The 17,820-nt window shown below is 42.9% G+C and overlaps 1 protein-coding gene across 4 annotated transcripts; it reads right to left on the bottom strand.

Annotated features, from left to right (window-relative positions):
- Positions 1 to 1,640: 1,640 nt before the first annotated feature.
- Positions 1,641 to 13,085, bottom strand: wsb1 (WD repeat and SOCS box containing 1). 4 transcript variants are annotated; one of them, XM_030107921.1, is made up of 9 exons: positions 12,719 to 13,085; positions 11,166 to 11,334; positions 9,853 to 10,127; positions 8,516 to 8,647; positions 7,682 to 7,782; positions 4,946 to 5,118; positions 4,727 to 4,840; positions 3,598 to 3,705; positions 1,641 to 3,513 (listed from the first exon to the last, which is right to left on the bottom strand). In XM_030107921.1, exons 1-9 carry the CDS (start codon positions 12,756 to 12,758, stop codon positions 3,351 to 3,353), a joined length of 1,275 nt encoding a protein of 424 aa, XP_029963781.1. In that variant the 5' UTR covers positions 12,759 to 13,085; the 3' UTR covers positions 1,641 to 3,350. The 4 variants fall into 4 exon arrangements, with proteins under 4 accessions (XP_029963781.1, XP_029963784.1, XP_029963782.1 ...); XM_030107924.1 differs by lacking the exons at positions 8,516 to 8,647; positions 9,853 to 10,127; positions 11,166 to 11,334; positions 12,719 to 13,085 and adding an exon at positions 6,997 to 7,143; XM_030107922.1 differs by lacking the exons at positions 7,682 to 7,782; positions 8,516 to 8,647; positions 9,853 to 10,127; positions 11,166 to 11,334; positions 12,719 to 13,085 and adding an exon at positions 5,517 to 7,645.
- Between the last annotated feature and the right edge of the window lie 4,735 nt (positions 13,086 to 17,820).

The raw sequence follows: 17,820 nt of genomic DNA, 5'->3' as shown, positions 1-17,820 counted from the left end.
GCCGTGACCAGTGGCGACATGGCATGTTTTGTACCTCAACAATGTTCTCGAACAAGCCAGATGTCCCAGTTTCCTGCGGAAAAACCATGATAAAATGTAACCCGATCTCGGGTCACATGGTGGGACAAACGCTGTGTTTGTAACATGACACCACGCTCTCGTCTCATGTGTTTTTGATGGACAAAGCCAGGAAACACACAGAGCTGCTGGAAAAAAAACTTTCTAAATGTCAAGTCTGCAGGAGTAATTCATTGCAGCATCTGTTTTTACTTAATCTGCAGACCAGAAACTACCAACTTTCAGAGATTTGGTCTTTTTTTGCAGCATTTGAGTTCATTTAAGATGGAAGAGTTCTTGTTGAATGCTTTCTTGACTTTCACCTTGAGCATCTAGAATCTAAAAACAAGGGAATGTGTTGAATTCCCAACCAGATTTAGGAAGGATGTCGTCTTGATCGTGTCGCAGTTAGTTTTTATTGATTTAAGGGAGATTTTCAATCTGATGGGTCGATTTTTTTTTCTAAATCTTTGTTCTCCAGGCAAAAGGAGAGAAAAAGTATGCAGCTTGTTTGCACGACAGTTCGCTGAGCCACAATCTGTATGGTGCAAAACAGAACTTAAACCAAAGAGGGTTACTAAACTTTCATTGCACTTTTTTTTTTTTTAGCTTATTTGTATAAGCACAAAATTGCGATCAACATTTCCAGGCAGCCAATAATACATCAGCCAGATTTATGTCCTGTTATGAGAGAGGGAAGTATTCCCCCTCTGGCTCCACAAGTGAAGCCAACAGTTATCTAAGAAACAGTCATCTTAGAAAGTTGGCAGAGGTGATGCCAGCTCTCGCACGTCAACATTTTCAAACTGTAATTCATGCTTTGATTACGCCCGGGCTAGATTACAGGATGCACTTGGTGCTGGAGTCAGCCAGTCGTCCTTCGCACGTCTCCACTTGGTCCAAAACGCGACATGACCACTAACTGGAGCACGTAAGAGGAAACCGCTAACTCCCATCCTGCCCCTGCACTTTAGAGTTCATTTTAAGATTTTTTAAAATGTATTTTTAAGCCTCTGAGTGGCCTCTCTTGCAGCTTCACCCCGACACTCCTGCTCGGTGACTCAGGTCAGCTGATCAGCTGCTTCTGGAGCTGCACAGGTGCCAATGGACGCTCAGAGGGAACTGAGCTTTTCCTGTTGTTCACAGGTTTTGGGATCGAACGTGCTTATTTTAGCAAGACAATGGCAAACAATGGACAGAGTCAGGGTCAGAAAAATTCCAGTAGAGTGGCTGGAATGAATACAAGAAATGAGACTGGAATACACAGACCCTCTTCCACTGTCTGTAGGACCTAAAGATTACGATGGAAATATATTCACTTCTCAGATCTGCAGTGTCAGCCAGATTGTATTTTTATAGTGCATTTCTTTTTGTTTAGTTTTTGTCGACATCATTTCATCTTTAAAATAAAGAAAAAGGATAGTGTTTAGAACTGGTGAGTGTATTTGTGATAAGCTCCCAGAAATTGCACAAAAAAAGGGAACTCTGTCATCTTTTTCTTCAATCAACAGACTCATCGTGCTTGATCAATAAGAGATTTGTGGACTTCACTAAAATAAATCAAAATAAGCTTAATTTTTTTCTCAAAAAGGTTTATTGAAACTATAAACACACACAAAAACCATTACAGGAAGATTGCTGTATACATTCATATACATGTGATATATTTACGGCTTCTTACTGCACCTCACTGAGGCAGCGCTGTGTTCGTCCAATCACAACGTTAACAGGTTACACACACACACACATACATCATGGATGCTTTCACACCTCGAACCGACTTCACTACACTATCCGAGAGAAGAAAAACCTTTGGCCTTATTCTGGACTTATTGCCGAGAATGATTGACAGCTGCTCTGCGCTCTGTCTCCTCCGACACATTCCCTTCTTTCCATCCGCTCGCAAACAAAGGACACACGGGGTGAGAGAGACGGCGGCCCGTGATTGGCCGCTCCGTGACGTGTGCGCCTCTTCGTTCCGGCCAGTTTGCAGTAAGACGTGTGTGTTTGTTTTTATCAACTTTTTCACATTTAAAGGAAAACAAAAGAATAAAATACAAAAGTAGAAATATTTAACATAAGAAATACAAAAGAAAAAAAAAAGAAAAAAGAAAAATAAAGCGGTAAAAAGCTTCATCTTTGATATGTCTATCAACATTTTTTGTATGTACACGAATAATCACATGGAATTCTGGGTAGCAGGTTTTTTTGTACACGCTAAAATAGATTTAAGTGGCAGAGGTGCTTTGTGAAAATGAACACTGCTCTTAAGGTTTTTCTTTCTGCCGTCAGGCAGAGCGAACACTCACTCACAGAGGCGAACTCAGGCGATCTGCAGCAGCTGCGCTCGCCGGCGGCTCGTCAGCGCCGCGGCCTCTCCATGTTATTCCACGATAAGCACATACTTCATGCATTTTCTAGAAAACTGCGGTTAGTTAGCTTGTCGGCAGATTGGCAAAGTGAAGCAGCTTGTTAAAAACATGTCAAGGTCGTCGCCTGGTGACTGGTTAAGCTTTAAGCCCCGCCTCTCCTGTACTGGCAGACTGATAATGCTCGCTAAACTAAAGTGTCAAATTGTTTCTCTGTAGTTAGATTAAAATTTCTCATTTGTGTGAGACGCCAACACGTTGATCCAACAATACTTGCTACTGATTTTCAGAATCATGGAGGCCGAATCGACAGGCTGCACACCGCCTGGGAGCCTTCAGTGAGTGAGTGTGCTGCGGTGGTGCAAATACTGCTTAAAAAAAACAAAAAAGAAGATCCAAACCCCAAGAATGGATCTTAAACTGCATGGTTTGGAACAGCAATGAAGTTTTTTTTTTTTTTTTGATACTTTCAGTCCAGAGAATCAGTAGTCTCAGATCGGAGGCTCGATCCTGCCAGTCTCATGCCCTCACCTCCCCTCCCCCGCAACTCAGCAGAATGAACGGGCGTGAGGAGCAAGCGGCGGCGCAGAGGCCCTTCGGTAAGTGCAACAGCGAATTCAAGTGAGAGGAGCAGGAGGAGGATGAAGAGTTGCAGCTGGAAGAGCAGCCGAACACTGACAGGCAGCACATACGCAGAGGAGAAGGAGGAGGAGGAGGCAGAGGGGCGCGGCGGCAGACTTGACCTGACAGGTGCCGCCCTCCTCGGCACGTACAAAAATAAATACGTCAAAATAACAGGTGTGAATCGGGGTTGTAGTGAAACTTTTCTCCTTTCCTCCGGTCCTGATCGCCGTTTATTCAGAGTTCTGTGGGAAGCTGTTTTTCAATAGAAAAGCAGAGCTGGGGGTCGGCAGCTCCGAGCGGCTACATGACCTTGTAGGTCAGATAGTCGCGGAGCGGCGTGGGGATGGCGAGGGCCTCCACCTGCTGGGTGGTCGTCACCCGCCGGAGGGCCATCCTGCACATGTGCTGCAGGCTGGCGATGCTACGAGGACACTCCCAGAAGTGCACGCTGCCGTCTCGGGTCCTGTGAGGGAAGAAAGGAGGAGGAGAGTCAGAATCCGGCCGACAGACAAACATCTGGATCTGCGCCGGCGTGACGGCGTCTCACCCAGCAGCAAGGACGCTCCCCTCCGCCGAGAAGGCACAGCACAGGCCGTTGGAGAGCGGGGCGATGGCCTGAGGAGCTCGCTCCTCGATGCTCCAGAAGCGAACCAGCCTGAGAAGAGCACAGGTCCACGTCAGACACCTCACTCGGCGGGTTCACCAAGAACCAACACGTCACTGACAGGCTGCTTCTGGGTTACGAATCAAAAGACTTTCCACTGCCTTCAGACTCAAAATATTCATACTTTAATCCTGGAGCATTCACAGGCAACGTGCACTAATGCACCGTTAAAGCATTACGAATGCTCAAGTTGTTTTTTTCATCCCTGTTGATTGGTCTCGCTGTTCCAGGTCAAGGTTATTTATTTTGTATATTTTATCAAACCCTTTTTTTCTTTTTTTTTATCTCCTCTCGTGTGGATTGGTTTGAACCTGACCTCGCAGTGTGACTTTAACTTGATACAAGACTTTTCAGGAACGATAAATAATTCACCCCTCTGTGTGTTTTGCGTCTGTAAAAGCCGTGCGAGGCTGACGTGCGGCGGCATCGATCAGTCGCCTCGGCTGAACTGCAGATGTTGCGAAAATAATAAAACCATGGAGTCTGCCGCTTTGGCAGCAGAAGGCAAACAGATGAGAGAAACTCATTTCATTCCAGAAGAGGGAGTGGACTGTCTGAGTGAAACAAATACAGGCAGCTTCATCTCAAGTTAAAGATAATAAATAAAACGGATTGCGTTGTCAAGTGGTTGGAGGCCTCGGGCGGCCGCCCTGCCGCCTGTTCTCTTCCTTCAGTCTCCATTTTGTGGAGTTTCCCTCCTGCTTCCTCTCCACATTTTTTCCTCCCAGCGATCCGGCGCTGGGCTGGACGGCGGGGCCAGGGGTGATTAACGGCCACCTCGTGACGGTCATGTGACACGGAGCCAGGACACAGAAGCTCAGTGAGGCATTTCCAAACAGACCGGAGCGGTTTCTGCCTCCAGATGAGCCCGGGCGGGCGAGCGAACGAGTGAGCGAGCCAGGCAGAGTTCACGCTGACACCGCGACTCATTTCCAACCGTCTGAAATAAACCTGGACGAGTTCCGTCAGAGGACCTTTGTAACCCGTCACCTCTTATGTAAGAGTGTCTTACCGGTCATCAGTAACGCTGGCAATGTGGCGGCCGTCGGGGCAGAAGCTCACGGAGCGAACCCAGCGGTCATTCGAGCCACCAGCGAAAATGGGAGAAGGAGGAGGGAAGAGATGACTGCAGAGAGAGAGAGAGAGAGACACCAAGACACACCAGGCTCATCAGCATAGAATCGTGACACAACAGCTTAGTGCACATCTCCAAGATCTTGGTCTTTCTTACCCGAGTTCCAGCAGGATGGTGGCCTTGTGGTGGTCCCACACAATGACCCGGGTGTCGTACGAGGCGGTGGCCAACAGCGCCCCGTCTGGCGAGAACTCGCAGGACACCACGTCATTGTGGTGGCCCTCCAGCTTCCGGATCAACGTGTATTTATCCATGTTCCATAGGAACACCTGCGGACGGAAGGGAGGGCTGTTATAGCTCGTGCAGTGATTCCAGACGGGAGTAGAATATGTGCTAGTTTTACACTTTTAACATTACTACTGGAGCACTCAGGAATTAATTCAAGCAATTAGAATTAAACCAGAATTAAACAGTTATGCTCAGTGTGTCGTAGCGGTCTGTAACCTTAAACCAGGTTAAACAAAAAGAGCACATGCTACACAAACAGCAGAAGCTGTGACATAAAGAACAAACTATCAGCCTCCGCTGACATTTTACAACAAAACAAGTTTTTCACATTTCAAATGTACACTAGCAAAAACTACTACATCAGTATTTACATGAATGTTACTTTATACAAACAAAAAAAAGTCTACAGAGAAAAAAGAAAAAGTAAAACAAGTAGTAACTTAAGGTAACATAAAGTTACTCCACTGGTTTCCCCTTTCAGTTTTAGATCACTGTGTTTACAATAGGCTCGCATCTCCGGCAGAAGCCTACGAAGAGAGACAGATACTGCAAGAGAAAAGAATATTTTATGGCCAAAGGGTTGAAACCTCTGGCAGAGAATACATATGCATACACGCACACAGACACGCACACACGCACGCTGTACACACACACACGCGCACGCACTGTAAAAAGTGATCATCTGTGGAAGGCAGACATGGTCTGAATCTGTAGTGTCTGTTTTAGGGAGACGTGACAGTCGGAAGACTCTTTGGTTCTGTCGCTGCTGGATAGGTAGAAACTAAACCAAATGTTGCAGAGTTGCGGCTGAACACATGCGGTTAATGGTCTAGAGAACTAAGTCTTTGGCGGCATGCAGAGTCATGATTTTCCTGACGGAAACAAGAGTTTTATTCCTCTCTAAAATCCTTTTTTCACTCCTTGGTCTGAAAACCAACAACACGCTTTTCCCTGTTGAAATCATTTAACGACAATCTCAAACTCAGCCAGGCTCCTCCTGCTCATTATAAACGAACCAAACGCCGCCACAGAGCAGCAGATGGAAAAGTTGGCCAATCTATGGAGTCTTCTCCTCAATAACCTCTTTGTTGTTACATAAGTTTTAGGCAACAACTCTCGTTTAAGGAATTTATGATGCTCTGCACCAAAACAAGCGCTGATAGTTTCAATAAAACCTTTGTGCGACTCAGAGTTACTGGTGTAAATTACAATCATGTGCAGAAGTAGGCTTTATCCCAAGGAAAAGTCTCTTTCAAGCATGATTAGATAAACTGTTGGGCAACGAGTGTGAGATTATGATTTGACCTTGCGGGCGAGGAAATTTATTTTCTCATTATAATGATATAGGAACAGATTACATTATTGACAAAAACAGTTGAAAAGTTCACAGCATAGCAGATTAGTTGAGTAGCTGTAATGTGAAGTAAAAAAAAACAGTCTGAAGCGTCGACCCTCTCTGGTATGTGACCATCGCAATATGGCGTTTACTGTCGGTTCTCCTGGGACGAGCCTACTTCCGCACACTAATGCTGATGAAAACTGACAGTGAGGTTGTTAAAATGTTGCTGCAGCCTGCTAAGCTTCTTTCTTGTAACTGATTGTGTGTTACAAGGGAAACACTTTACAGGTGACAGAAAAAAGAAAAAAAAAAAGAAGTAAGAAAAATCCCAGGAAGAAAAGAAAGACAAGCTAGTGTGTGTGGATGGTAGACGGAGCTAATTTAAAGAAAGGAGAGGGGGCGGAGGAGGAGGAGGAGCGTGGAGGTGGGGTTGGGGAGACAGTTGGAAGGTATAAAGGAAGGAGAGGGGAGAGGGGATATTTTAACCATCAGTTTAATGAACTGAGATGGATTAAAATTAAAATAAAAAAGAGGAACTGCGACACCAGAGGTAGACAGACGAGGAGCAGCACCTACGTACAGATTGACCTTGCGGGTCAGGTACCAGGCTGCCCCTGGCCAGGCCTTTGGGCATTGTGCACTGTGCGTCCACGGTTTGCACCGGCTGCTCAAAATGTCAGCGCGGCGCTCCTTTCAAAACCAATCACACACTGAGCTCTGCCACCACCTGTGACAGGGAGAGCAAGACACACACACTGTAGGGACACACAGAGCCTGACAGAGCTACCACCATGTTCGCTAGTCTACAGGGTTAATGGTAGCCAGTGTGAGGACTTCTGGTCCGCTAACAACATCTGCCTGCATGTGGGAAGTCACTATAACATACGAGAAGAGGGAACTGCTGACTTCACATGTTTTTAACCACAAAAGGAACTTTTTTTTTTAATGTTATTTTTTTTTGTGTGTCTTCTGAGAAACTGAACTGAGAAAACTTATGCAACAAAAGTGAAAAGTAAAGTCTGCTCTGCATGCAAACAAAATGCAAAACAAGTCTAACTGCAGGTAAACTCATCATCATCATCATGACACCGAGCAGTTTGTTCTACAGCCAAAATGTGTGGGTGGGTGGGTGGTTGGGGGGGGGGGGGCGGGGCAAAAAATGGGGGGGAGGAGTGTTGACTGAGCATAACTGATTACAAGCGATTGCACAGAGATTAGCTAGCAACAAGTCATGAAGGTGAGAGGAGAGGAACCGGTGTACGTACCGCTTTGCCTGCGCCCACCGAGCACAGGATGGAGGAGTCCGGGGAGAAGGCGCTGCAGTACACCCACTTTTGATGGCCCCGCAAAACCTTCACCATGTTACCTGCGAAACAGGAGGAGGCACACACGTCACAGTTTTGTTTACGCATTCTGGGAACGATGGGGAAATCTTTTAAATTCTGTTGATCACAACCCTCGTTTTGAAGCATTTTACTGTAAACTTCAGATTTTTGTGACAAATGACCTAGAGGCACTACGAAAAAAAAACCCAACACTGTCTCTACTTTGTTACGGAACATGAGAAACGCTGTAACAGCTGACCTTTTGCAACAAAACTGATAAAACCAGACATGCAGGACACCTCCAGACTGTTCTTTTGACTAACAACATGTGAGACGATGAACCCATCAATGGAAAACCAAATATTAGCAGACATAACGAACTGTGGCTTTTTTTTCCTTCCTTTTTTGGTCATGTTATGTATCAAAAATAAACGAGGAGGAACATAAAAGTTGAAGTTCATTAAAAAAAAAAAAACCCAAAAATGTGCACATAAGTTTTTATTGACATCTGGAGAAGGAATAGCAGGAATGTAGGTCATGAACAATGTAAAGGGCTTTGCTGCCTGGGTTCACGTGATCTGAGAGATCTTTATGAGAGAAGTGTGACTGAAGGATACTAATAATAATAATAATAAAAAAAAAGATTTTCTCAGGAGAGAGAAAAAGGAGCACATCGCAATTCCCATTCATCATCTTTTGTCTTCTCCTGAGCGAATAGCAGGAGCTTAAAGAGTGAAAGAGAAGCCCCCTGAGTGGCAGCTCCGTGGTTCATACCGTCGTCTTTCAGGTCCCACACCCGCAGCGTCTTGTCTCTGGACGCAGACACCAGCATGAGGCTGCCATCGGGAGCAAACGTCAAGTCTCGCACGATGTCGGTGTGATCCATCAGATTCAACAGCAGCTTTCCTGCAACGAGGAAGAGAAACTCAGGTGATTCAGGCAGAAGGTCACCTTTAACGACTTCTTTTGTTTGTGTTGCGCTCGCACGATGAAATATGAGCGGCACCTTGATCGCTCCGTGGTAACGTGCCCACATCTTAAATTCCACAATGATAGCAACTACCGGAAGCTCCGTGGCCTCCTGCTGAGCCGACACGCCCGCTAAAGCCATTGCCAGAGTTTTATGGTCATGATAAATGAGGGTGCGACTAACATAAATGATACAACTGTTTGTAATTTAGTGCAAATGTGGATGAAAACATGTTTTTTCACCACATCGAACACAGGAAAAAAATAACCTCGTGTTGGAGACAAATTACATAACAAGTTTAAAATGTTTATAATTCAGGGAAAAACTGGATTAATGTTGGTTTGAAACTGATTTAACTTGTTGGCAAGCATTGAGGAAGTGAGGACTAACAGCCAAATTCAGAGCATAGGTAACGTCCAGAGAAGAAAACTTAATATCCCCACAAATTTCCAGATATTATTGAAACCAACTTCCAAATATGTTACAATAATCATTCTAGAATAAAGCCAGAATAATCCCAAACACTGAATCATGGACGCCAGAAATATTTCAGATGATATTTAAGGAATTTTAGGAAAAATAAAACTGAATATGAACTAATTACAAGATCCAATCAAGTCTAGTAGTTTTAATAATTCTGCTTAAATACGAAAGCACTGAGAATACTCTGGAGCCTGACTGAACTGCTTGCTGCGTTCATAGATTTATTTTCGCTTTAGATTCAGAATAACTTCCCTTTTTAAAAACGGGAAGTACCAAAGAGACTTTTCGACAAGCAGTCGCTGCTGGTACATTTCAAGCTGTTCTATAGGGATTCACACAACAACACTCTGCTGAGGGTTAAGAAATTAAACATATATAAAGTGACAATGAAACGTTGGAGGCACACTCATATGAATCATCAATCAACAGGAACATTTTATATAACGTATATTGAGGACATCTGAGCACAGACAGGCTGAGGAGGCTTCAAACTGCTGTTTGTGTTGTTGAAGCTCAGAGACAAACACGAGGTGTGATGTGTTTATAGAGTTCCTCCTGTTTTCTAAACCTAATTTACTCATGAAATTAGCTAATCCGGTCATCAGCTGATGGATCAGATGAGGGTGAACGCCTCTAATGAGCGGCACGGCGTCCTCACCAGTGTAAACATCCCAGATCTTGATCCGGCCGTTGTTGAGGCCCGTCGCCAGCAGCAGCTGGTCCTGGCCGAACTGGAAGCGGTGCCAGCCGATGTTGACGCAGCGGCTCTGCTTCTCGGGCACCGAGGACCCGAAGGCCATGCCCCACACGATGTCGCCGCAGTCGATGGTGTGCTCGCCGGTCTCGGCGACGATCTGGCTGCCATCGCTGTTCTGACGGGACAGGTGGCGGGGGCTGGAGGCGTCGGTACCCTCCCCGCTGTGGCCCGCCGAGCTGCAGAGACACACAGGGGGAAAAAAAAAAACCAGGTCAAAGACGAGAGAGGACGGCTCAGTCCTGGCTGACTTCTTCAGGAATTCTTCCTCCCACACGTTCCACCTCAGAGAGATTCTCCGAAGGGAGGGAGCTGCCTGCTGTTTGAGAACAACAAGCTACTGTCATATAGACGACTTTCAGTTGAGTCTGACTGTCACAAGGCTCCATCAGGCGCAGAAGAAGCTGGAAGCAGCTGATAAAGCGAGACATTGCCCTTGGCACTGAGCTTTTCTCTAATATCACTCTCTTTATCTGGTATAGACAGGCTCTGATCTTAATGAGCTCCCAGATTATTGCCAAACCTGCTCTTCAAATGTGAGATTATATTTACTGTCAGATTCAAGTGGGACAAAGGTCACCAATTATCCTTTCTCTAAATTGTAATAGTGTAGATAAAAAAAAGTGTGGCAAATGTGACAGAACCATCTACTTCTAGGTCAAAACACACTTTCATAATACGCTCCATCTGTTAACATTTCAGGTTCAAACCTTCGCCACTTTGACCTCGCCCAGACGGAAAGTTTCTTATTTACATAACTGCAGAGATCTATCACCAAAACAGCAGACAAAACATGTCGGAGCTGGAGGCGGCTCCAAGCGGCTCCAGGCTGCACCAAACCCATTTTCTTCCTCATATTTCAAACATTCACTGTTGTGGAAAATTAAAACACCACACACAGAAAAAAGGCTTCAAAGATCCTACAAAATGGGAGCAAAATACAAAAAAACCTTTAATTGATGATTTCTGTACAGGCTGGGAGGGGAGAACTTAGAACAGCTCACATAGTAAATCACCTAGTCACGTTTTAAAAAGTAGTTCAATATAAATAAGCCATCATTAAAAATTTGACAAAAAAACTGTGGAAAAGTTGAGATATTGTTCATGATAGAGTTGCTTTCTTTTACTTTTCACCCACAACTTCTCTGTGATCGTTTAATGTGTCTCGAGGTGTATTTATGGTTTCATGGTGGATTTCAGGTTGAAGTGATGCTTACAAGTCCTTCAGGCATTTTGTCCACGGAATGAGCCGGACGATGCGGTGCCCCTGAGACCAAGCGAAGTAGGAACCATCTGGTGCAAAGGCTACCGTCCAAGCCTCACGCCCGGACTTCTGGTCGAAGGGAGCAACAGGCACTAGGAGTTCACCGATGAACTTAGCCTTACCTTTAGGGGGGAAGAAAAAGAAACATACAGCATTAAGAATAAATGGGTCATTGGGAAAGTGAACAGTTGCAACCCTTGTGTTTGCTCAGCCCAACCCAGGGAAATATTAACTATCCCTGAGTAACCTCCTGGACAACATGCCAGGAGGCCTGTCCCCGACGCAGGCTTGTGATTGGCCACCTGTGTTGAACGGACCACATGTAGAAAAACAGTGGGTGGAGAAGTTCGTCACAGAAACGGGCACAGCGCTTCAATAGTAGATGAATAACAGTCCATAGCTTTTCATGTTTGGAGATTTACTCATCCTCAAGTACAACAGTATAGGTAATCCAGTTCAAATAGTCACCTTTGGTCTAGATTTTATAACCATATTGATTCTAGATACACAGCAAACAGTTTGCTGGAGATAATTTACCAACACACACACACTGGGACATCCTAATACAACAGGAAGAGCTGAATGGAGTTAATAATTCTGCAATATCTGGGATTTTGTAATAACTGTGGAAGTAAACTGAATTGAGGAAGTGAACACACAATACATGTGGTCACATGTTAATGACTCATGCAAGTCCTGGTGTTTGTGTTAGCATATCTCACTGGTCAATATTTAATTTAAGACAACTGCTTTATCCGGCTGGAGGCGTGGTGGTTACCGCAATGCTGCGTATCCGAGTCCATGCTGGTCCTCTCTCAGTGGAGATTGCATGTTCTCCATACGCGTGATTAAATCCTACAGTATAATGTGCTGGGTTAGGACTCTGCACTCAACTGGTGCAAAATAAAGAAACTTCAATGCATTTCTTTCTTTTTTCTGCAACTTGTTTTGATTTTGACGATAACTATACAATTCAAATCGGGCTGGTAAGCGTTTTTTTTCCCTCCATCCTGCGGACCGATGGCGTAAAGCCGTGCAGACGGGCACGTAGGATGCGTCAGCGCTGTGGGGGAGGGAGGCGTCGCTTCGAGTCGCCGAGCCCCAAATGCAGCCGATTCACCTAGAAAATATTCAAAGTGGTGTAACATCCCTAAAATGAGATTAAATGTCAATACACGCCGATGCTGAATATAAAGCCCTTCGTGGCTTGATGCCAGCTGTGAATGTGACGCATCCTTTACGTATGTGGACGAGCCCGTCCGCTCCGGCTCATTATTTCACATCGCTACAAAAGTCAATCTTATCTGTGTCTCGACTTTTAGAAAAAAACACAAGGACTGAATATATTCCCCGCTGTGAAACATAGTTTAAGGCTCTTGTGACAATTACTAACGGTTTTTCTCTTTTTTCCTGGTTCTCGAGCTCACGAGGCTCCTCCCCGGGTCCTGCCCTCGACTGAAATCATACGCGTGGCTATTGTTTTCTTTTCTTTTTTTTATTACTTACCTATATCATTATCGTTGACAGAGTCTGGGAAGCTTGCCATCTAAATAAGAGCAAAGACCTGGGAGAAAACTCAGAGAGGCGAAAGAAACGCTGGAGAAAATCGGTTGCACGTCTACGCGGCGCCTTTTTTTTCCTCTTCCGACGTGTCGATGAAATCCCTCCGTCGAGCTTCAACGACCCAGGCAGAAAATCTTTTCAAAAGTCTCTTTCTTCTTCTTCTCAGACAGTCAGATTTATTTTCTGCACAAATGTGACGTCTATGCGATCGAGTGCTATTACGCTTTGGAGATTAAAACAGTTTTAACTGAGAATAGAGTTTTAGTATATATAGACGTACGTCTTTGAGTACAATGGCTGCTGAGCGGGTGGTATGAAGCTATTTTGATCTATAAGGGGCGGGTCTTACTTCAGGGGGAGGGGCTTGAGAAACGTCAGCACTGTTGTCATGGCAATTCTGAGAGGACCGCCCCCTCCCCGTAGTGCATTTTTTTTCACTTTTTTTTTCCTGTGGCGTCAAGTGAGGATAAGGCGCATTACCGGTGCCCCCTGCTGATGAAAAGGGGTAATGCAATAAAACAGTTTATTCAAATTCACCCCTCCAAAAAGAAAAAAAAAGTTTCCCACAAATGTAAGATGTTAAGCCTCTTCAACTGTCCTGAAGGCGTCCCTGTCCTACTTGGGAGAAAGTTGTAGCATGAAAGCCAGTGAAGCTCTCTCTTTCAAGTCACATCGAAATCTGCTTGTAATGTTTTGGACTGATTATATGTTTGCCGTTCCACTGTGTGATCTCTATTATTGTCATGAACAACAGGCCAGTCTGTGTAAAGTGACAAAACAAATACAAAGAACAATGTTGGTTTTCAAGTCCAAAATCAACACAGCTAGGATGGAAAAGTAGATTGTTCAAAAACAGGAAAAGATCTTCAACGTGTCTCAAAACAGAATTCAATTGTGTTCTGTTTTTAGGAATTTGTAAATAGCTTACAAATTTAAACTATTACTGAAAAAGGTTCACAACAGTAGAATCTGTCATATGCACAGAACTTTACTGCTACAATCCAGTATGTTTTGGTATTCTGTAAAATCACATGTAGCTATCTCAACCTCCTGATTGCCTCTAATCAGTCTTCTCTGACTTTCATATCTTCAATTAAATCAAAATTCAGTTACCATGCAGCACAAAGTACTTCAGCTTGAACACTACAATGAAGCCAAACAGTGGTTGACATAGCTCCAGAAAAAAGGAAAGGTAGTGTTGCATGTCTATTTTAGGTCCACTAAAAGTGTCTGATCGTGGTCATGATTATCTATTAGTGATCTCTCACACCCCCAAGATGCTCCAGGCTGTAAAGTTACTGGCAGATATTTTAAACCACTACTGGTACTATAGTAATGTACAGTACCACTTTGGATTTTGAAGGTTTTTGTGCCTTTATTCCTGTGCTGTTAGCCATTTAACTTGCTGTTCCATCATTTGGGGAGAGCACGTCTTTCTTTAACCAACACCTGGAGAAATTTGCTTTTGAAAATAATTAAATTAGCTCAGGCTTATTTTAGTCTAACCAAGGCGTATTCAAAGGAGTCTGAGACTGGATGTAACAGTACGTAGTACAAAGAGTTAAGATGTGTTTGAAAAAGCCCAGGCGTGATTTGACAAATTCACATATTTTCCACATTTAGAGAAGTTCATTTTCTGGTTAAAGATCATTTATCTACATTTTGAGGAACTCTGGTTTGAAAGAATCCTTGTCATATCTAAAAGTATCAAGGTGGAGTTTGATTTCAATGAAGGAGTCAGTCTCAGTCTGTTTTAAAAAAGGCGATTTTTGGTTTAAGAAACACATTTTTTTCCCAGATTTTTCTCTTTGAGATGATGCTGAAAGGCTAAAATCATTTTGTCCTGAGTGAATGAGCTCGGATTCTGTGATGCAAGGCAGCATCATGGTCTGGAGCTGAAGCTAGAAAGTAACTTTAATGTACAAAGTATTCACTTACAGTGTCCAGTTAAAACCAGCTTCCGTTTGTGACAGAATGTTTCTGTACGTTTTGTATGTTTTTGGACTGATAGCAGGCAGGATGATAAACAGTGTTTCTCTGCTGTGTGGATATCAAAACACTCATCAGAGCTTCTTCATACTGTGAAGAACTTCCTGTTGTGAACTAGTTTGATCTCAGATTGTGCACACGGTTAAACACACACGCTCAGAACTCACTCATGTTTGCTGGATTTTGCACACGGCTGACGTGACGCGGTCACAGTGTGTGTGTGTGTGAGATGCTGCAGTTCACCTTATTCACGCAGCAGCAGAAGCCATCTGCAATGTGAACAAAACATGATCAGAAAGAGTGCAATAATGTGCACGAGTTAAAGAAAAAAAAGAAAAGAAAATTTGGATTTAGTTTCTTTCAAAACCTTTAATCGTCAGAGCTGATGCCATGTGGGGCAGGGTGCACTTTTCCTTCACGTTCAACAAAGATTTCTCAGTTTTATATCAACAAACGCTCCAATCTAGACATTTCAATCTGGTATTCTGAGTCCTGGTGCCGTGCTGACCTTCCGTCTGACACCATTAAAAACAAAAACAGCAGAAAGGAGAAGCCGACCTTTAGAGAAGCTGATTCAGCACAAAGTGGAAAATGTCCCGGTTTGATCTTTTACATAACATTACACTGGCTCCACAGCAGCGTTTCATAAGAGTAAGATTAAAAAGTTATAGTTTCACTAGTTTTAATCCAGTAAATGCAGTTAAAGATTTGCAAGTTACACAATTTACCAACTTTGGGGGGTTTGGAATTAAGAATAAAAGGCACAAAACCAGTCAAGTTTCAATTTAGATGTTAAAACCAGGTTATGTCACGAAACAATTAGTTAAATGAACTTTACACCACTACACATTTGATTAAAATCTAAAAACATGTTAGAAATGATTGAATTCTAAATGCATCCTGATGTTTTTTGTCTCCATTTCCAGAGCTCACGTTAAGGGGCAGCATGTGCTTCACATGGAGTCATGTGTTTGAATTTAAGTTGGATCAGGTCATAAATAATAACCCGAGTGAAACCCTGGAGGGAGCTCAACAGCATAAACATGTTTGTTTCTCAGAGTATTAAAGAGAAAAACAAAGAATGTGGGAAGAAATCCAGCTTTTCAGACTCAATCCAGAGGCAGAGTGGAGCTTTTTCCCAACATTACCCAGCAGTTTCTTGATAAAATTCTGAGTATTAGACTCGACTAAACTCAGATCTGAAATACAACTGACAGTTTTCAACTCAACTGAAAAATCTTAATGTTGTCCGGGATATTTGTGGCTTGGAGTTGAGTCAGAACAGTGTAAAACTATGGTTTTTCTGAGAGGAGAAAACCTCCCGTAGTTAAAAACACAGATCTGTGATGATATGTGAGAATATCTTAAGTGTTTCTCTGGAGCTGAAACAATCAGAGATTAGGAAGTAGGTAGAAGGTCAAGGATCCGCCTGACTTCCTGTGACTCATTTCAGCTTCTTTATTCATTTATTTTCAGGAAAATGTGACCCGGGCTGCTTTGAAAGTTTACTGCTGTTTTCACCATAAAAAGCAGCGGTTGTAGAGTAAGTCAATAAATGTGAGTCATGTATAGTTATTTCACTTTGTCATGAAGATCAAGTCACAGAATCTGAAGTTCAAGGTACGATTAAGTTACTACTGAATGAATCATACTGTGATGATACTAAGTATGTATTCATGAACCCATTTTGTCTGTTTTTGATTAGAAAACTGCACAAAATCTGCCCCCATTTCCAAGAAATGCAGTATGTATGTATTATTACACGAGTGGCTGCAATTATTACTTCTAGAATCTAAAATTACTGGTTTTTATAGTGCATGTTCAACTTGTTTTAAAAATGTGTATCTTCATATTAATACCACGACTGCAAAGTATTTCTAAAAGCAGCTGAAACAGTTAAAGAAAAAAAAGCTTCCTTCGGCCTTCAGTTTAATGGAGACTGGTTAGTTAAGATTTTGCTGAATCACATGAATGCATTGGCACTTTATTTGTGATTTATGAATTGTTTAGTCTAAAAAAATGTCAATAAATGTGAAAAAGTGGAACTGGTGTGTCCCGAGCTACAGCCCTAATCTCAGTGTCCTTCAAAATCACTCAACTGTTTGAGAGAAACCAGAATATTCACATTTATACACAAAGCATGTTAAGAAAAAAAAACAGCTTTGAAGGTCTAAAATGATAATTTAACTCAAAAAATAGTTATCAATCAACTTCACACTGATCAATAACTGCCATGCTTTCCTCTACTCAGGTTTTAACTTACTTCTAGATTCATCTAAATGTGGATTACAAGCAATCTCAACTTTCCCGTCACATTTCTCGGGGTGTGTGACATAAATGTGAGATAACAAACAAAAATGCTCTATCGGGAAGTTACAGTTCAAACTGGATTTATAATCATGAGAAACAACGGAAAAGATATTGTTCAGATTAATAAAAAGGATAGCAGCTGGATAAATTAAAAAAAACAAACAAACCCCAGACCTTGTCAGTGCTGGCTTGCTTGTGTACCGACTGTCAGCTCTTACACGCTGCACCATCTTGTGGTAAAAAATTGTATTACAGGGCTGATTTTTTTTGAAAGACATAATCGCTCCTGACTTTCACAATTTATATTTTTTTATTTTATCTTATTTTCGAACACTTTAATACAAAATTATAACATATAGGACTTATACTGAAAATAAGTCAACGAGCGTTCAAAGAAGTACGTAAGCTCACCTGAAAGCAGCCGTTTGAACCGTGTCACTACAGAAAATTAGTTTAATGATGCTGAAAAATGCAGGAAACGGCTGGATTTTTCACTCTGAATAGTCAAACTGCATGTTGAAGCACTTTAATCGACGGGGAATTACAACACAAAAATAAATACAATCCAAGACGGTTCATACTAGGACATTTTAGTGCTCGTTTGTGCACGTAAGAAAAAAACGAAATCAAACAAAAAACAGAAAGAAGTTGCTTTTATTAGCTGTAAAGTAAATCATCTTGTTCGTCCCAAGCGTCGGTCAGGCCTCGCTTTGTAAACCTTCTAATAAACACAACACACTTCTTTA

Source organism: Salarias fasciatus, chromosome 14 (assembly GCF_902148845.1).
Source record: "Salarias fasciatus chromosome 14, fSalaFa1.1, whole genome shotgun sequence".
In the NCBI taxonomy this organism is placed as follows: Eukaryota; Metazoa; Chordata; class Actinopteri; order Blenniiformes; family Blenniidae; genus Salarias; species Salarias fasciatus.
The sequence above is the reverse complement of the archived record's forward strand: the minus strand, read 5'-3'. Positions and strand labels throughout refer to the sequence as shown.

Excerpts from the sequence above, each read along its gene's own strand:
- wsb1 (XM_030107921.1), bottom strand. The coding sequence starts at position 12,758 with ATGGCAAGCTTCCCAGACTCTGTCAACGATAATGATATAG. Across the intron at positions 8,648-9,852 it reads GATCTGGGATGTTTACACTG|GAAAGCTGCTGTTGAATCTG; the intron begins GTGAGGACGCCG and ends TCCTCGTTGCAG. Across the intron at positions 3,706-4,726 it reads GCCAGCGTTACTGATGACCG|GCTGGTTCGCTTCTGGAGCA; the intron begins GTAAGACACTCT and ends TGCTCTTCTCAG.